Source organism: Rousettus aegyptiacus, unplaced genomic scaffold (assembly GCF_014176215.1).
Source record: "Rousettus aegyptiacus isolate mRouAeg1 unplaced genomic scaffold, mRouAeg1.p scaffold_m13_p_2, whole genome shotgun sequence".
Lineage (NCBI taxonomy): Eukaryota > Metazoa > Chordata > Mammalia > Chiroptera > Pteropodidae > Rousettus > Rousettus aegyptiacus.
In genome coordinates this window covers 173,010,249-173,030,704 of record NW_023416295.1, presented here as the reverse complement: position 1 = coordinate 173,030,704, position 20,456 = coordinate 173,010,249, and the positions used below count along the sequence as shown (strand labels likewise).

Here is a 20,456-nt window from a genome sequence, read left to right as displayed (position 1 = left end):
AGGCAGACGACCAGCCCGTGGTTTGTTGACTCCTGCAGTGGACTGTGTGTGATAAAGGTGTATACAAGGAGCTAAGGGGACAGAGCAGGCAGACAATGCTTCCAGGAGGAGGGAATTTTACACAGACTTTGAAAAGTAAGCATTCGTATGCCTGGGGTCAGTTTGCGGGGTCGAGGTGGGGGTAGGTAAGGGCAAAGGAGGAGCCATAGTCCAGGCTCCTTGAGCAAGGACGAGAGGACGAAAAAGCCTAAAGTGTGTGGCATGTTGAGAGCCATGAACGGTTGGTGTGGCTTGAGCACAGGTAACAGGGAGCAGGGGAGTGGCTGGAAGTGAGCAAAGAAATTAGGCCCAGTTTTACGGAGGGCCTGTATCGACATGCCAGAGAGTTTGGCTTTTATTTCACAGGCAGTGGAAACCTGGGACGTTTCCCAGGAAGGAAGTAGTTCAAAGTGGATCTGTGTTTTAGACAGACATTGGGGCCAGGGGCGCAGAGGCTGGGTTAGAGGAGGGGGCACCGGGCGGGGCTGTCCCACCAGGCACTGGGGAACTGGGCGTGACGGGGAGTCGTGAGCAGAGCCAGAAAGGAAAGAGACTTTAAACGGAGTGCAGGAAGTGAAGCCGAAAGCTGGGAGCCAGATACACTGCCTGGCAGGGCGTCACCTGCAAGAGCTGCGCACATCTTTGGGGGAAAAGACGTCATTTTTCAGATGATAAAAACAACATATAATAATTGTAAAAAAGCGAAGCAGTACATTTATAGAGAGAGTCCTCCCTCTAGAACCGGACATTAAGAGATTTACAGACATGGGAGGCAATGCCTTCACCGCCCACGGGAGGGCAGGAGGTTGGCGTTTCTTTGCTCGGCCTCCACGCTCTGCCGGGCGGGCTTCGTCCTCTCCTCAGGGCCCAGCCGGTCCGCGAGGCCTTTCCCTTCCATCCGCGCATGCTCGTTGCACTGGGCATTTCCAGTCCAATTTCTTATCTATGTGCTTCTTTGTCTCTTCCACTAAGCCAGCAGTTCCCAAGCATTTTGGTTTCAGGACCCCTTCACACTCATAAAAATTGGGGATCCGACAGCTAAGCAGGGTCGGGCCTGGTTAGTACTTGGATGGGAGACCACCCAGGAAGACCAGGTGCTGTAGGCGTAAAGGAAAAAAAAATGAGGACCTGAAAGAGCTTTGGTTTATGTGGATTACATCTAAATTACATGTTATTAAAGCTGAGAAATTTAAAAAATATGTATTACTGCACTTGAAAATAATAATGTCTACTAAATATTAACATAAATAGCATGTTTTTACGGAAGATACCTAGACCGGGACGTACTCGGAGGGCATCCCGGAAGCTGTCGCCCAGTTGCACACGGTCCCTAGTGTTTGAAGAAATGTGTGCAGCATCACGGACTGAGCTGGTCGAGCCTGGGGGAGGGCTCCGCGTTACCGGCGGGCGGTACAGGGGATGCAGTTCACCCTTTAGAATGAAACGTCTTTTACTCCGCGCCAACCGCAGCACCGATGATCTGCGGGGTCTCGAGCGATGGGGGTTTCAGAGCTGCCGTTCCTGTCCTTCCTCGTTTGGCTCCTTTATGCTCCCTTTTGCTTCCCTTTCTGACCCTCCTCGAGCCAATCTGCGACTCCTTTATTATCGGGAAGAACCATACGAAGTGGAGAGCGAGAGGGCCTGTTGGGAGCCGGGCGGGTCGTTAGTCCTCTGCGCCCGGGGGGTGGGACCGACTTACACTCAGGGAGTGTGGCACACGTCGTCCCCCTCGGCCCTCATGGGGGCGCCTCCCCACGCCCCGAGGGTGTTTTCCACGTCAGATCTGATCAGGGGTGTCCCCTGTTAAGTGCTATATCAATGGAAGTTCTGAAATAAGACATGTACTGACATTCGGAACCCAATTTTTATCTTAAAATGGGTTATATTCGTCTTCCCTGATTCGACATCAAAAATTTTGCAGACTTCTTGGTCATTTGGAGAGGCCGGCATTATTCCAAACTGAATCAAATTGACAAGCCCAGCAACTAAGACGACCTAAGACGCTACATGATGTTTTTATATGATTTAAATACAGAACAGAAAAGGATCAAGGCGAAGAGGCCTAAGAGCGGAGAGTACCATCTACTGTACTCCAGCTCGTACCAAATTTATTCGTGATAACTTGATTTTCTGTGAAGTCCTGATGAATATATTCATGATCTTCTCTCTTTGGATGAAATTAACATTTCTGCATGAACCAGAAATTAATTTTTTTAATTTTACCTTTTCTCTCCTTTGGCGGCAATTTCGCAGGGCTTTGATCATGCCTGACAGCTCTCCCCTTTGTGTCTCTGGCTGGAACCTCTCCCCTGAACACCCCCTGGCGCCCAGACGCCGCCTCAGCATCCCCGCTTGCACGTTCATCTCAGACCGCCCCCCACCCCCGACACGCCTCATCCTGCGACCCCCCCCCGCCCCCCCCCCCCCCCCGTCGCTTCAGCCCGAACCCTTACACTCGTCCTTCCTTCTCTCTCCTCTCTTACCCCAGAAGCCGTCTATCCTGAGATGCCATTGGCTGTGCATTAGAATAAGTGCAGACCCTGTCCACTCCGTTCCCCTTCTGCGGCGGGCGGCCGGTTGGAGCCACCTCACCTCTCGTTGGAGATACTGCCGGAGCAGGGCCCTGTTCAGAGTCCCGCAGAGGCTCCGTCCTTCCCGCTCCGCGCGGGCATCCTCACGTGGCATTGCAAGCGCCCCGCGGTGCCTCTCCGAGCTCCTCTGCTGACCTCGGTCTTGCCTGTTGCCCCCCCGCCACGTAGGCCTCTGGGAACACGGAGCAGATTCCGCTCTGGGCCCTGGCACCGCCAGGCGCCTTTAATGAGCGGGCGCTCGTCTCTCCTAAGGAGTCGCCGCTGTGACCAGCTCCGCCACCTCCTCTGCGCTTGTCCTCAATGCCGCCTCCTCACCAGGTCTGCCCTGAGCGCGTGACTTCAGGCCGCTCCGCACCCCAGCAGCGAGGTCCCCCTCACACGCCTCTACAGGTTCCTTTTGCCTCTGTATGAGCACGGAGAAGAGCACATCGCTCCTCCTGTCTGTCTGTGCTGCGTGCCTCCCTCTGCTCGAATGGAAGCTGGGCAAGGATGGGGTCCCCGAGCTGCCCCCACCATCTCCCCAGCAGGTCCCCAGCAGGCCCTTCCTAAGCTAAGCGAACGCGCCCCCACCGAGCCGTCAGTGCTGGCTTCTCACTGGGGCCGAAGCTTGGGTTTCAGACAAGGTTATTCTCAGAATTTGCCTGGGGTTCCGTTTCGGGGGGCGGGGCAGGGGTGGGAAGGAACTGGGAGGCAAGGATGAACGGCACACTGGTCTTGAAGAAAACAAGTTCTTTATTGTCGCGAACATTTCGTTGATTGGAGTTCGTGAATCAGAAACGCTAAGACCGGATAAGGAGAGAGGCCGCGGGGTGGGGGAGGGGAGCAGGGCCGGTTCCTGGCTGGGATGCCAGTGCCAGGCGCTCTGGACGGAGCAGGCGAGGTGCGAAGTTTGGGGCGTGGACTCACCTGCAGCATGTGAAGAGCGTCCCAGAGCCTGCTCTGGAGTCTCCGACCACGGGTGACCCGCAAAGGGGGAGGAGCCCCGGCTCAGGGTAGTCCCAAGTGCCACCTTGACCGAGTTGACGGAGAGTCACTGTTGGCCCTTCTTGCCTCCCATTCCCCCGACCCCTCCCCCCGCCCCTTTGAGACGATGCAGTAACTTCATGGAGAGCTACTTTGTGAGGCCACCCTGCGGTCCCTATGGAGCGTTCCCAGTTTCAGCATAATTAATTCCTTTCCTCTCGACAGCTTTTTTTTTTTCCCCCTAAAGGGCGAGATGGGGGCTTTGTGACTGCTGGTTTGTGCTTCTCATATACACCTGCAGAATTAGACGCAGACCAGAAACAATGGGAAATCAACTTTTGTTTAGGACTCGGGCAGCAGTTGGCTCATTTTCCTGTTAAGGGCAGCCCCTGGCGGGACTTTCGTAGCCAGAGCAGACGTCTCCTTCATCTCTGTGGCGAGCGGAGCTTAGGCTCCTGGTTGGTTTCACGATGACCCTTTGGTGCCAGCAGAAGCGCGTACACAGCAGGATGGGTCTCTCACCTGCCACTCTGGCTCTCTCCTCTGCTGCTAGTAAATTCCGCAAGTCAGTGCAAAATAAGGTGTTGCTGACTCTATTCATGGATGGATAAAAGATAAACCGGTAAAGTACTGTGAATGTCTGATGACCCTTCTGCTTAGCGGCAGCGCTTCATAACAGGTGCCCGCCCCTTTGTCCTCACACTGCCATGTCACAGTAATCGGTCGTGTGCTTTCTCGGGTCATTGATTCATTTGGCGAAACTGTGTCGAACCCCCGTGGAGCAGCCTTGTAGCTGTGCAGAAGGTGCGTAGCGTGAGGCTGACTCTAAACACACAGGGACCATGATTTAAGGAGCTTTCTCTAGTGAGGCTCAGGGGTTGGGCAGAACGCTGTGGGAAAGGCTAGGTCATAGATCCTGGTGGGAGCTGAACCCTGGACCTCGGAGAGCAAGAATCACGGTCCGGAGAAATGAAATGATTTGCCCAGGGTCTCCTGATCGACCTGTAGGTTTCCTCCTAGACCATGCCCACTGTATTTTTGGTTTGATTTTTTTACAACTTTTGAGGAAAAGAGAACAATTTTCATACTCTGAAAACATCATTTTCCAAAGTGTTTTCATGCAATATTATTCTCTGAGATGTTATTATGTAGTCCCAATTTTAAAAATTGTTAGCAATATTTTTTTTCGAAAATTACAGGTTTATAAAAATGTTAGCCCATATATGTATGTGATTATTATTATTATATGATACTCTGTATTATATGATAATCTGCACAGTGTTTAATGAGTACCGTACCGAACCCTAAAATGCAAGGAGAGCGCGCGAAAGGTCACCTGATGTAAAAATTGCACACTGCATCTTTCAACATGGATCTCACTCATGGGCAGCATTTACCAACTCCACACTTCGTATGTTATTTATTCACGGGCAAGCCTGAGTTCAGGATTATATTTTTTATGAAAACCTCAATGTGTGGTTGATATTCAATACTTATTATATATTAAACAGCAAATAAGATTTTAGAAACCTTATAGGAACCTTAGGCAGTCTTTCAAAACACATTTGCACTTAGACACTGCATCGTTCAACTCTGTGTATTTCTGAAATACTTGGTCCTCCTACACACAGGCGAGTGGGTAGGTGTGGCATCTCCCCGGCCCCCCCCCCCCACACACACACACCCTGGGGTTGTGGCTTCACAACAGAAGAGGACAGCTCTGTGTTCGCGACCAGTTCTATCACTGGCTCAAGCGAGTGGCCTCTGTGCTCCAGTTTCTTTGTTTACGAAATGGGTGCTGATGAAGAACTTTGCAAATAGAAAATAAAAGGGACCGAAAACACAATCTAGGGATAGTTAGGAATTGAGATATGAATTATCCCATAATCTTTATCCAAAAAGTCTTTCGAAGGTAACGCTTTTAAGCAGAGCTTGGTCCACACAATTATTACGCACAAGGATTCTGAAAAATGTTTCTTTTGCATGTGAATATTTTTTAAATTAAATGCAAACATATACTCCATATAGACTGTCTGTGTGCTGCATGATGTCAATGGACTTAGTGATTTTCCTTTAAAAGCATTTAATCAATATTTTGTAACTTGTAGTGGGGAGCTCAGCCTTGGTAAGAGTCTTAGTCTTAATTCAGGATTGATTTATACCTTAGCAAACCTTTCTGCAGAACTCCGAATAACACAAGTGAGGTCCAGATCTAAACTTTCCTTAAAAGTCCTATGTGCAAAGAATACTTAGTAAGAGATGGTCAAAGATGATCATGGTTGAAGGATTTTTCTGGTGTCAGAAATCTTATATTCTGGTTACAGAGGCATACTTTGGCTTCTAAATAGCCAAATTTTGATTTTTAAAAATATTGACTACGTGGCCATTATACTGTTTCATAAGTTTATTTAGTTAATGAAAGCAAAACTTGCTTTACTTGAGAGTCTTGTTTGATGAGAAATCCTGCATATTCGTTCCTCCTGAGTAGTGATGGAAGTTGAAACGATTTACTTTGGCCCTCGATTGTGTTTATAGCAAGAGTCAAAACATCATTTCCTTCGATTCTGGTAGATAGGCACCACCCCCAAATTTACCCTATCAAACCCTTTCCTTACAATGTGCATGAACAATTTAAAATAAGATTGTAAAGAGATCGTTTCAAATGGTTATATTTTATTATACTTTGCTTAATTTAGACTCTTCACTGATTCATACTGGCTCCTCCCCAAAGTGGGCCAAATTGGCCAAACCGTCAGACATCCTTGTCACCAGCCCTGGGTCCAGCACTGAGCGCTGTCTGACCCAGCTGGTTTGCAGATCAATGATCAGAATGACCCTGCTGGTTTAGCAATACATTCAGAGCAAATAATTTCAAGCTCTCCATCTCTAAAGTTCCTGCTGGCTGGAATCTTTGGTTACCTTTTATTTTCAAGAGGAATTTTTAAAGCATGAGCGGTGGGCGTTCCGGTGGGAACTTCATTCTGGAGACAGCGTAGGGATCCGTCCCTTCGAGCATTAGTGGGGGGAGGGGGGCGCCCAGCGCTAGGTCCTCTGCTGTGCGCCAAAGGCACTTGGAGCCTTCCGTGGGGACGAAAGAAGAGCCAGAGACAGCGCTGAGGGGACTTTGTAATCCCTTTGTCCTCTGCGGAGTGCAGGTTCACTGGGAAAACTCGGAGGCGCCTTCAAAACAGAAAGGGACAAGAGCCACTACAGAGAGCACTCCCTTTTGTGAGCGCTTCCCAGCGGCCACCCCTGGGAGCCGGCGTTCCCTGCCCCACCCGTGCGAACTCTGGCGCCAGGGACCGCCAGCAGGAGCGCACGTGGCGCAGGCAGCCGGCCGGGGACGCTGGGCCTCATTTTCTTTCCTTGTAAAGTGAATTCCCCGAGGGTTCAGTGCTGTTGCTTGGCAGAACGCGGAGGGAAGCATTTAAAATGTATTCCATTGTCTTTCCTGGTGACAGAGAGGCCTCTTGCAGCACGTTTCCAAGTGCCTCTTTGTAACGGGGGCGCGCGCGGCGGCTCCCTTCTCTCGAAGCAGCAATCATGAGCGGGAAGAAAAAGTGCTCGCTGCAGAGCGCGGGTTATTACCGCTCTCCGAGTGCGCTGCATCCACCTGCTGAGGGAATCATGACTTTGACCGCGGAATGGACTGACTGCTGTGTAGTCATTTGCAAGTTTAGAAGATGTAAAAGATAGGAACGTGCCAATGCTGAGCTACCCAGGCAGGGCCAGCGGAGTGTTTAAAGGGGGCCGCCGTCACTTAAACATCTGGTAAGTTCTTTCGCTCACTGTTCTCTGCCCCCCTTCGCGGCAATCATATCTCACGGCCGCTGGGCGGTGGCCCCTGGTGGCACAGTGTACCCGGCACATTTTCTAGGACCTGAGCTAACCGGAGGCGGGACTCTTGGCTGTTACAAGCACAACCGAGCACGACGCGTATCTGCCGTCATCTTACAAGACCGGCCGGTGGGAAGTCCTTCCAGGACGTGGGTGCCGAAGGCCTAGGCCCGGCAGGGTGGGAAATGGGAGAGAGACGTGGAGGCGGGATTCCAGAATCTTCTTTGATCGCATACGTGTAGCCCTGAGGAAGTCTTGTAAACTTCCAGGGTCCCGACTACCTCCTTTCCCAAGTGGAGGACCACCAGTGGTCCCCTGGGGTTCTCGGGCCACCTGACTAAGGGGGACACAGCAGCCGGTGTCCCCTGCGGAAGGCGGAGCCCAGTGCATCGCTGTCCACTTCCTCCTTTCGCAGGCCTGGCGCCGGCCGCTGCTCAGGGTGACCGGTTCCATTTAGCAGCGGGAGCCTGCGTGTGTGCTAATTAGTTGGTATAAAGGTCGAACTTAGATTCCACCTGGGTTTTCTAAGATAAGCACTTTACAGAGAGAAACGGACCTGAAAGGAGGTACCTGGAGGATTTCAACTGTATTCAGTCTGCTGGGGAGATACACTATAGAAAGATTTATTGATAAAAAAAAAAAAAAAGTTGCAGCTGGAATCAAAGTCTGGGGGAAGGGCGATGGGTTGGAGAGGAGGGCTGAGTTGTGTGCAGACCCGCAGCCAGGAAGTCTGTCCGAGAAGGTGTCTCTGGGCAAGAGCAGCTCCAGGAGAGTGGGTGGAGGTGGCCTGGAGAGGTGGCCAGGAACTGAAGGGGTCCCGGGTTCAGCAGTGCCCCTCAAGCAGTCATGTCTACCTGGAACCTGGCAGTGTGATCTTGGACATAGGGTCTTTGCACACATAATCAAGTTAAGATGGGTCCCCCTGAATTAGGGTGGCCCTAATCCAATGACTGGTGTCCTTATAAGAAGAAGGAAAGTAGGGTGCAGAGACGCCGACAGCGAGGGAAGGTGGCCCTGTGAAGACGGAGGCAGAGTTCAGGGTGATGCCGCCCCGAGCCCGGGAAGGCCACAGGTGACAGTGCCGTAGTCCGCTCGGGCTGCAGTGACAAACACCGCGGACGGGGGGCTTCAGCAGGTGCTCGTTTCTACACTGACCGATTCCTGCCTCGCTCCCCAAACACCCTGGACCACCCTTCCCCTCGCCCAGCATGCTGTAGCCGCGCTGGGCTACCTTCTTCGGGATACCCCAAGCTCTTCCCTGCCCCAGGGTCCTTGCACATGCGACTCCCTCTGCCTGAGAACCCCTTCCGGCTCTTCGCATATGCTGGCTCCTTCAGATCCTGCCTTCAGAGAAGCTTTTCCTGACCACCCTATCCAAAGTAGTATCCCCACTGTGGTAGGCAGAATAATGCCCCCCGCCCCAGGATATTCACGTCCTAATCCCCAGAACCTGTGACTATATTATGTCCCATGCAAGGTGGGGGGGGGGCGGGTGAAGGTTACAGATGGAGTGAACGTTACTAATCCACTGTCTTTAAAACAATGAGATTCCCCTGGATTGTCTGGCGGACGCAGCGTGATCACAGGGTCCTTGAATGGGGAGGAGAAAAGCAGAAGGTTCAGAACCCGGAGGTGGCATCATGAGAAGGACGTGACTGACCATTGCGGGCTTTGAAGGTGGCGGCAGGTGCCACGAGCCAAGGAAGGGGGTGGCCTCCAGAAGCTGGGAGAGGCAAGGACCCTCATTCTCCCCCAGAGCCTCCAGAAAGGAACGCAGCTCTGCCAGCACCCTGATTTTAGGCCAGTGAGACCCCTTTTGGACTTCTAACCCCCAGAACTGTCGGATAATACGTGTATGTTGTTTTAAGGCCCTGAATTTGTAGCACTTTGTTACGGCAGCAACAGGGAACTCCTGCAGGTCTTTACCTCAGTGTCAGCCCCTCAGAGAAGCCTTATCTGACCACCTCGTCCAGAGTAGCACCCCACCTTCACGCAGTCCCTCTCTCGGGCGCCTCCGGGTGCTCAGCACTGTTTTAAGCCCTTGGGATACAGCCGTGAAGAGGACATTAAAGGTCCTGCCCTCACAGAGCCTCCGTGGGGGAGAGATGGACACAGTGAACAAATTAGAAAAACAGTGTGTCAGGTGGTGAGAAATTCTAGGGAGGAAAAGCCGATCCTGGAGGAGGATGGGGGTGCCGGGGTCGGGGGCGTGTGCCGTGTCAATGGCGTGGTCACGGAACGCATCGCTGAAGGCGACGTGGGCGGAGACCCGAAGCAGGTGAGGGAGAGAGGGCAGCAGCCATCCTGGGAAGGAACAGGCTGGACGGAGGAGAGAAAACGTAATAGCCGGTCCGGAGGCCAGGGCGGCCGCCTCATCCATCACCCAGCCAGGGCCTTCGAGAGCGAAAGCGGCACTTTTCATAACGGCGCTGGACCAATCGGCATAGACCGAGACACAGGTAACTTCTCAATGGCAGGGTGCCCGAGCAGCGAGGACAGGTGGCCGGATGTCACCGAGGGGGAGTAGGGAGGAGGTCTGAGGACAGGGGGCGGGTCGCTGTGACCTCGCAGCCTCTGAGAACACGGGGGTCGGCACTCCGCGGGGGCTGAAAACCGGGGGAGAGTTCGAGCAGGATAATATCGGATTGGTGCTGGGGAAGGGTTTGCCATAGCTGGTGTGGAGGGAGCTGAATGAAAGGGCAAGACGGGAGAGGCGGGCCAGCGAGGGCTCCCGGGACCCCCGGGACCCCCAGGACCCCCCGGGACCTCCGCGCAGTGATGTGGGGAGACGGGGTCTGACGGTGGAGCCGAAAGGACTTGCCTTCAGGCAGGAAGTCGGCTAAGGAACAGGGAGCCGAGGATTATGTGTCATCTCTAGGGACTTTTCGAGTCTTTAAATTACTGATCTGCTTATGTGTTTATCATCTGTTTCTCTGTAGCTACAAGATCCGCAGCGTGGGGGCCTTTCTGTCTTTCATAGCACCCAGCCTGGCACCGAGTAGGCATTCAGTGTATCTCGAGTGAAAAACTGGATGGCAAGGAGCTGGTATTTAAATTTCCGTTGTGCCAATAAGGCAAATGAAATAAACAGCTTACCCAAAGCCATCATTGCCTCGGGGGGCGGGGGGGCAAAGCCGGGCAAAAACCCAGGTCCTCTGCCGCCGCCTCTGCAGCAGCGGCCGGGGGGGGCCCAGCCTCTCGGCCTCCCGTCCTTGGCCCGCTCCCTCCCTTGCCTTTGTTAGACATGTGGTGGCAGTCAGGCGACGGCCCCCCCGGAAGTGCCCAGGTCGGGAAGTGGAGGCGCGGCTTCCCAGAGAAAAGCTCCAAGTGCTGATACAAGGAGGGGCACCAGACGGGGCCAGGCCCCGGCTCACCAGGAGTGTCACCTCCTTTCCCACGACAGTCGAGAGCGGCAGGAGACTGAGGACAGGTCTCCCAATGTACCCGCTTCATCCCGACCGCGGCGGGGAGGTCTCGCCAAGTTATTGTCCTGATAATTTAAGAGGAAAGCATGGGCTTTTCTGAATTGTAATAGCAAGCTACTTTTTTTTTATTATTCCCATTTCCCCAATTTTCTGTCTTCCATCAGAGCTCGCCCGGGAGGGCCACCTGGCAAGACAGTGAACGGGCCCCAGACAGGGAAGGTGGGAAGGAAGCCGCTGCCTGCAGCTTTCTGGGGTTTTCTCTCCCAGGCCGGGTCGTGTATGGTTTCCACGCCTTTGCCAAGCACAAGCTTGCTTCTGTGTGAGGCAGCTGCGTTTCGATAACGTGCGACTCTCGTGGGTTTGCTCTACAAAGTTTTTTGAGATCTGACCAGTAGCAGGCAGACAATTGCTGCTCATTGAGAAGGTCACCTTTTAAATTTGCTGAATGGGCTGATACGCCCTTCAAAGAGAAGGGGGCGGACTTATTTGACCGATTCGAGAGACTGAATCAGGCCTCAGTATTTCTACACCGGAGCCCCACTTCGATTGTGAAGCTGAGGAAGCCTGGGAAACGGGGTGATGCCTTTTGGGCTTTGGCCGTAGACGCCTGCATCCTGGTGGGCCAGCCCACGCAGAGGCCTGAGGCTTAGCAGACACCCTTCCTGGTCCAGCTCCCCGGACGCCGGGGCTGACCGCATGATTGGTGGGGGCCGGCGGGCGATGAAAACGCAGGCCTCTTGTTCAAAAGGTAGGAAGAAGTGCCGTTCTACGAACACACAAAGCATTTTCCTTCCAAGGCCTGTCGTGTTTTTTACTTGCTACTTAATATTAGGTTCCCTCTGGCATGAGGATCCTCGAAGGGAAAGCGTAGACCCTCAGAGGCCTCCAGATCCCCCCTTTCGCCAGCCACTGGACCCCACAGTGCCCTGGCTGGGGGCAGGAAGTCCATCTCCCCTTCCCACGGGCCTGCTCGTGCTGGATGGGGAACCCCAAAGGAATGCAACTTCCGTGCCGGGACACATTTTTTTTGGTGCCCAGATAAAGGATGGGCATAGATTCCTCCCCACCACGTTGTCTGTCAGACGCACCATGGCACAGCCAGCCTGGAGTGCAGACAGCTGCCACCATGCCTGCCCCGAGGCCCCTGCTGGGAGCTGAGGGTGACGGCAACAAATTCGCCTCCCCTCTGCCCCCACCACCAACCGTCCCCAGTCACCAGCCCGGGTTGAGGGCAGCAGCGGGCTGGGGTGGAAAGGGGGAGGCCAGGAGCAGGTGAGTGAGAACCGGCTCGTCCCAGGAGGCAGTGAGAGGCGGGACTGCTTGTTAGTTGGGGCCCCAAGCCCCTAAACATCCATCATCCCATCAGACTTCTGTTACAAAACAGAGATTCAAAGGTGAAGTCGTTAAGGATTTCAAGACAGTGACCACAGAGCATGAAACTCTAATCACGGAACCCTTCTGAGCAAGGGCCTGTACGCGACCGTGAAGCTGGCCCCCGATGCCCCCTCCCAAGCCCTCTAGCTCAGCACCATGCACGCCTCTGTCCGGGGTCACAGTCTGCATGCCGTAGGCAGAAGCACACAGAAATATAACCAAAAACAGTCCAGCACTGATTCATCTTGCTCACAAGTCCCCACTCCTGCTAAGGGCAGAAAAAGAAAGAAATTAAAAACACATGAACTTGCTAATCAAAGCTAATTCAGTCTCCTCAGGCCTCAAAAACTCCTTCCCTGGTAACTCAGACGCCTCGAGACAATAGTTCAAGGACATTCAGGTTCGGGGCTCCTCCAAGCTTCTTCCCAAATGGGGCCCTGGCTCCTGCCTGAGACCCGTGATTGAGGTGGTTCTGGGGTGTCTGTCTTAGTGCCCACAAGCAGCCGTCCCCCCTGGCAGCCCCGTGTCCTGGTGCCAGGCTCACCTGGGGCCTTCCCACTGCTGTTTTGACCTGACGGTGGGGACAGGCCCCTGGTGTCTGCTCCCCTGTCACTCTCTACCTGGTGGGAACTCCCCTAAGTCACATCCCCTGACCTTGTACGCCCTGCTTATGACCACAGTCCACCAGACTCCGTTCTCCTTTTTTAAAGGGGAGCATTTGGAATTTATGAAACCCCTTTCTTTTCGGAACCAAACTCCGTTTCAAGTCTCATGTGCACTTAGAGTCGGTCTTGATGCTCAAAAGTAAAAAGGTCCTTGTTTTCTTGTTACATTCTTACCCTAAAAATTACCATCCTCCCTGAGGCTAACAGAAGCCTCTGGTCGAATAAGAGAAGGGAAAAATATTAACACATTAAAAACTTTATTCCTCTTTTTTACTTCTAGCACAGCACTTACCACAAATTGTTTCCTTATATGTCTTCCCAAATAGAGTGTAGTTACTTAAAGGCAGGTGACAAATATCTCTAACTTTTATGTCAAGTACCTAAGTAATGTACGTGCCACTTTCTAGGCTCTCGTAAATGGATGGATGGATGGGTGGCTGGCTGGATGGACGAGTGGACAGGTAGATGGGTGGGTGGGTGGATGGATAGATCAAAAATCTTAAAAAAATATACCTAGCAAACTTTTACTTACGTCTCATTCACCAAAGCTGGGAAGATAGCGCTGTCGTTGTGGTCATTCATGGGGCATGTTATTATCCTGAAGAAAAGCATCGTTCTGCTGGTAAGGAGGAAGGGCAGAGTGGCTAATGGGCGTGCCGCTGGCAGTGACAGCCAGAGGAGCTGCATTTTAGCCCACCCTTGCAGGACGCATTGAAGGGGAAGGACATTTCGAGCTGAGCAAACAGCCTAAGCAAAAGCATGGAGGCAGGCGAGCACCCGACAGGGGCAAGGGGTGGCTCGTGGAAAGTTCTGTACCAAGGTTAGCCGATCTCGGTCACTGTACCCAGGCAGAGGATTCTGTAGAAAGGATTCGTATGGCAACCTAGACTGCAAATAAACACCGTATTATCGGATGAGGTGGAAAGGCCGACTGTAAACGTGAGCTGTCGCTATTTTCGGATCTCCAGCTGCGTTCCGTTCTTCTCGTTCATTCCCACGACGCCTCGTGCTTCCTCCTTTCTACCCTTCGCCGCTCTTGCCAGAGGTCTGCGTTTTATCAGTCTTCTCGGAGATCCAGCTGTGGTTTCGTCGAGCCTCTCGTTCTGTCCTTTAATTTCTGTGCGTATCTTTACTATTTTCTTATTTCCTCGCTTCTACTTTTGTTTCTGTTGTTTTATTCTAGTCTCTTCCTTATTTCTAGAGTCGGACACTTAGCTCATTCATTTTTAATGTTTCTGTCCTAATGGGTGTGTTTAAGACTATATATCTTCTTTAGTGTTACTCTAGGTTTAGCGCATAGTCATCTAATAATCTTCTAGTTCCAAATAGTTTAAGATTTCTCTTATGATATCTTTGACCCTTATTTGAGTGATCCGTGAATTTAGATGCAAAACATATGCATTTGAAAAAATAGTTTGAGATTTGTTTCTAATTTCATTTCATCGTGGCCAAATGTCAATTCTTTGTACAGGTTGAGAACGGCTGTGTGACCTACCACATGGGCGATTTTTACGAAACCCCACGTGTGCTTTGAAAGGTATATTCTCTAATTCTTGGATCTAGGAATCTGTTATTGTCCATTGATCTTTAAGAGGATATCTCCATTTTTGCCTGCTTGAACTCTCCATTCCTGAGGGCTGTCTATTACCTTACATTATGACATTTACTGTGATGGACAGATGCCACTTGGATGCCCCTTCAAAGGAACCCGCCGCAGGGAGCATAGCCTAGGGCTTCCGACTGTGACGCCTTCAGACCCACTGTAGCATTTACGCCAAAACCACATTCCCCCCTCCCACCTCTCCAGGCCGCCCCAGCCAGTGACTTCCCACCGGCGGGTACAGGAACTGGACCATCACTGCCCTGTGTAAGACTCCCACGGGGCAGCCTTCGCCTGGGGACTGCCACTGGCCCGGCCAGAGCTTCCTCTGTCTGCAGCGGCCGGAAACTGCCTCGTTCCTTCCCTCTCGCCTTTCACGGCTGTCGGACTTGCATGAGTGGTCTGAGGCTCTCCTGCCCACTTCGTACCTTCACCTTTTACCTTTCACAGGTGTTTCCCCCAGTAAATCTCTTGTGTAACACCATCTTGCATTTGTTTCTTGGATGATTCGAACTAACACAGCGGATTGCTCAACTTCTCGTAATTCTGACAATTCTCGACATGTTATATTGTTTACATAAAAAGTTCAGACTCATTATATCTTCTTCAGATATAGTAGTCTTTAGACTTATTATCTCTTATCATATGTAATAATCCCATTTATTCCTCATAGTACATTTCATTAAAAGTGTCAATATTCCTGAACAATATGTAGTATTGTTTCATATCTTTTAACTTTAAAATGATCGTTTGGAACTATTCCTCTGCAACTTGTGTTTGAGATTTATTCGTGTAGGCACGTGTAGATGCCATTTATTTGTTTTTACTGACCTATCGTAATCTGTTATATGAATAAAATACCATCTACCTTCTCTGCCACTGAAGGACGTTTAGCTTATTTCCGTCTTTTCTCTATGAACATTCTCACACGTAGCTATAAGCTCATACGCCAAAGTTTCCTTAGCGTCTACGACTAGACGTGAGACCGTCGGGTCGCAGCATAGCACTGCCTAATGTCGAACCGCTCTCGATGGGGTCGTCCACCCTCGGTGTCTCTTAAAGTCCCTCGAGGTTTGTTTTACATGTATCTCTCCACACTGTGCGTTCTGGAGGTTTCTTTATGTGTCCCAGTTCATCGGTTCTCTCTTTATCTGTGTTCGATCTGCCACTAAACCTGTCCTGAGTTTTAAATCTCAATATTTAGGTTGTTCATTTCGAGAAGTTCTGTTTGGAGCTTTTTATTTTGTTTGTCTTTTAATTTTTATTATGGAAGTTTTCGAGTGCATGTAAAATTAGGGAAGGGAGAGTAGGCACCCCCCACGCGTTCATCATTCTTCACCTTCGGCGAGTATCGGCTCGCCGCTGGTCCAGTTGTGCGCATGCTCCCTCGCACGGCGCCCACCCCGAGGTTATCTCAAGGTGCATCTCGGACACTGTATCATTCCCTCTATAAGAAGTGTTCAGATTTCTTGTTTTCATAATGTATGGTTATTTTCTTAAGAGTTCGAAGCTTTCGCTGTGGCCTCTCGTCATCATGCGCATTCTTCCTCAGAGTCTTAGGGCCCCGTCCTCCCGTGAGCAGGTTCAAGACCGGCTCTTTCTTTGCATGCACTGGCGATTCCATGTGGTGAGTTCACCTCTGGAGGAGCTTGCTCTTTGTTTTTTGTTGTTTTGGTGGGACTTTTCTGTTACCTGATGTAGAAGAAGGAGGTCCCTCCAAAGCCATTTTTTGCATCTGCCTTACCAGGTGGCCCAGGGTTATAACCAGCCTGGAACCAATCTTTATTCTGTTGATATAAGCTCCCGGCAGGCAATCGAAACTTGGACCTCAAGCCCCCCTCAATGCACAGACGTGCAGTTTGCACTTTCCAGGGGATCGTTTTCTAAGCCCCCACTGCTCTCACCTGCACTATGATAGACGAGCTTCCTTGTTATCCTCCTGCGCCCGGAGACGGGGTTTCCTAGCCCGCCCTTGCACTGAGAGATCAGGCCTTAGAGGAGCCTGGCTTTGCAAGGAATCCCAGCTTCCACTCTCCACCTTCTGTCGGCTAGAAATCTTATTTCCCGCAAGGAATCCCAGCTTCCACTCTCCACCTTCTGTCGGCTAGAAATCTTATTTCCCGTCTCCACATCTCGTCTCAACGTGGAGACCGAAGCCGAGGCCCCAGGGTTTCTGGCCACTATCCTTCCGCCCCTCTCTCGCATCTGCTCCGAGGCAGCTGTGGGATCAAATCAGGAGATTACCACCCTGGTTTTTCCTTCTGTGCTCTGGCCCCTGGGGGACACCTCTTTCCAGCTCGTTAACTCAGCCAGGCACTTAACAATTTATGCGTGCGGTTATTTTTTATCATGCGTTTCTACATTTTTGTAGGGCGAGCTTTTGCTCATTATCCTTGTCAAGGTTTTGTCAAGACTGAGTCTCCTTACGGTGAAAATCGGTTTAATTTGTTTTTTACTCACAATTTAAAAACAAAACAAAACAAAAAACCTGATACAATTATCATAGCATCCTGCTCAGATCAGACCCACCTGCTCCCCAAAGCCAAGATAGAGGTGTGCTCATTCTCTCTGGTCCTTGGGTCTCAGCGGGGCACCTGCACTACACAGAGGTAGGGCCACTCGCCACCCCGGTTCACAGTGATGACACCGCAGTCACCCTACAGAGCTTTGGGGACAGAGCCCCTGCCCCCCCCCACCCGCTTTTTGGCACCAACAAGCTGTGGTTTTTGCTGCATGAAACATGGAGAGCGCTCTGTGCTCCTCCCATCCCGCAGAAGCTCCCCAGTTCTGGAGTTTGCTGTAATATGGCCTCTGTCCATTTTTCTCTGTAAATCGTCTACGTTCATCTGTCATCCTGATTTGTATCACTGCCACTAAACAGCCAGCCGGCGAAAATGTGGCTGGAGTGCTCGTAACCCAGTTCTTGCCCTGTCAAGAAGAAGAAGAATCTAAGAGATGGAGGAAATTGCACCCCATCATAGCCGCACATCTTCAGCTCTCATGCGCGGTCACTGCTGTATCGTCGCTCGTGTCCTGGACTCGAAGAGGGGCCAGGCTTGCCCCCGCACACCCCTCTGCCCTGCTGCCAGGCCCCTGTCCGAAACCCTGCTCAGGAGGTTTCTTTTGGGGGATGATGAACGTGTTCTAAAGTTAGATTATGATGACGGTGCACAACTCTGCAAATATACTACAGATCCCTGGATTGTACACTCGAAGCAGGTGAACTTTACGGCACATAAATTAAATCCCAATAAGGCTATTCTTCTGAAGTACATGAAATTATGTGGGTAAAAAAATCCTGCTTGGGTACCCAGGCCCTGATGTGACCCGGTCCTCTACATGACCTTAACCTTCAGCCAAACCAAACTTTCCACAGCTGCCTCCCATGTGCCGCCCTGTTCCGTGCACCATGACTTTGCACAGACCGTCCCCTTCCCCCAGGATGCCCCTGCCGCTGTCCCCGAGTCGTCCCTGTGCAGCTGAGCTCCAGCTTGGCTTTCTCCAGGAAGTTTCTCTGACCCTCTGTGAGCTGCCGGTGTCCCGGCTTACCTCTGCCACTGCTCTGGTCGCACCGAATCATGGCCCCGGTTTGTCTCCTGGGACAGTGTCTTCGTCATTCTGGACACCTGGAGAGGTGTCCGCCTCTCTAGGACCTGTCTTGGTGCCTGGCACCTGGAAGGTGCTCTCGGTCTACGTTTCAAGCAGACCCCGCTGGGTTCGTGGGGCTCCCTACTGAGTCTGTGCCCCCTATAGCCTGTAGGCGCTGCAGCCAGCGAGCCCGTAGTCAGGGACACTCAGGGACGCTCGTGGAACTATGAAACGCATGGTTAGAACCCACTCCTCGCACTCCTCCTCAGCGCTTTCTTAACCTCTGATTCAGCAATCTCCGATTAGCAATTTTGCAAGATCCACTTTCCTTGTCTTTCCGGAAGGCTTCTCTACTAAGCTACCTTTCCCTTGGGCCGGAGAAAACTAGGGGACTACATGTCCTGACTGGATGAACGGGTGGGGGGAAGGCCAGTTAACATTCAGCTAAGAGAGAAATGATTTCTCCTATCAGCAATAAAAACCGATGGCTCCGTCAGAAGGTGAGCCGGGGGCCACAGAGCCCGGCAAGGCGGGCAGGGAGGGAAATGTGCTGGCCTCGTCGCCAGGAGTGAGGGCGGCTGAGGGCAGAGGCCGCCGCTGGGAGTCAGGGCAGCGCCCCAGCAGCCAGAGGCCTGGCCTTGGGAGGTGAACCCCGTCCTTCCGCCTTCCCTCCTTTCCGAGCCAGCCCCGTGCCCCCCGCGCCCCCCAGCAAGATGACAGGCTTTGGACCCGGAACTCAGAGCCCTGCCTCTCGGAACGGCTTCTCCCAGTGCTCTCGTTTGCTCTGACCTTATCATAAAAGGAAGCCACGTGATGTCTATTTATGGTAGCGGTCTGGTCTGGGGAGAAGGAGGCTCGCAGGACGTGAAATCCGAGGGCTGATGAAATTGCTCTGGCCTCTGCATCTCGCCATGCCGTGAATGAATAAACGGGCGCGGGGGCGGGGCGCCGAACGCCAACTCCGGTGTTCTCTGACAGGCAAGTTCCTTCTGGAGTGCCACGTAGGTAATTTGTTCTATAAATCAGAGCTTATAAAGCAGTTAGGAGTTAATAGAGCTCAAATTCAATAGCTTTAATATGAGAAGTGCAGAGAGAAAAGATGGGGGGAAATGCCCTCATTCGGCCTGGTAGGGAAGATGTGTAACTTTTAAAAATATAACCATTTGCTTTCTATTTTGACTATAGGTACATGTTGCTGAAAAAGAATGGCCAGGGAGACAGATACAGCAAAGGATACAAGAGAGGTCCGAGACTAGAGCAGCGTTTTAATGGGAGACACAGCGAGAGGCATTTGGGGCCGTGTTGTGTGTATGGTTTCAGACCCCGTCCTCCCTGACTACAAAACTGAAGCGGAAAGACCCGAGAACAGGATCAGTAACCAAGAGCATCGGCTCCTCCCCGAGGCCTCTGTGTGCCCATCACAGGGACGAAGGAAACAGAACAGTCTGGTGAGACAGTGCGGGGTCCTCATTTCTCCAGACACGTGTCTCCAGCAGATGTGAGTGCGGGAAAAGCAGAGGTCCAGGCTGGCATCGTCAGAGGCGACGGCTCTGAGGCCGTGGTTTTGAGTCACTCCAAATCACTTGTGAACTGGGATTTCTGATCAGGTCTTAACGTCCAAAATCTTTCTTTCTTTCTTTTTTTTTTTTTTGAGAGTGCTCAGTACAGAATGTATAACAAGGCAGTAAATTAAGGCCTGAGAATTGACTCTGACCCAAAATCAGGAAGTGCAAGTATGTTCATGGTCGCCTTGTCCCTAATGGGTTATTAGAAGGCGTCTTTCAAGTTGCAATGCTGAGTTTTTGCGGTTAACGGGCGAGGAGATGCTAGCTGTCGTTAACAAATAAATCCCAAACTCTTAAGAGCTTAACACAAAAGGCATGTCTCTAACCCATAAAACAGACCAGTATGAGTCTTCATGGTTGGTTCAAGGTTTTCGCCACACAGTGTGATTCGGGGACCCCAAACCCTTGCCATCTTTTGGCTCCACTATCGTCCAGCAGTGCACAGGGAGAGGATGGAGAAGGAATATCTATGCCACTTCCTGGCGACACCTCTGTGCGGTTCGGGCAGGAGCATGATTTTTAGTAGATCACTGTCTTCGTCTCTTCCAAACATCTCGTGGTGCCACTTTCAAAAATAATCCTCTACGTAGAACTGAAAATGAAAATATATAGAAATGTGTGGGATGCAGGCCCAGCGAAACTTAGAGGGAAATATATAGCATGTGAAGTGCTTACACTTGAAAAGAGGAAGGTCTCAAATCCATAACCTAAATTCCTACCTCAGAAAACTAAAAAAAAAAAAACAAAATAAACCCATAACAAGCAGAAGAAAGAAAATGATAAAGAGCAGAAATCATATGATAAGGAGA

General features: G+C 51.5%; 1 protein-coding gene across 2 annotated transcripts in view; it reads left to right on the top strand.

Moving 5' to 3' along the window:
- Positions 1-19,720, top strand: part of LOC118613806 — a 30,443-nt gene extending 10,723 nt beyond the window's left edge. Inside the window, exon 3 of one of the 2 annotated variants that reach the window (XR_004955896.1) lies at positions 19,268-19,720. Coding sequence is in view for 1 of the 2 variants with exons in the window: in XM_036237599.1 (XP_036093492.1) it covers positions 2,528-2,764 (237 nt within the window). In the remaining variant the exon portion in view is untranslated. Of the gene's footprint in view, positions 1-2,527; positions 3,721-19,267 lie in introns of those variants that run through there. The other variant, XM_036237599.1, reaches the window with a different exon arrangement.
- The last annotated feature ends 736 nt before the right edge of the window (positions 19,721-20,456 follow it).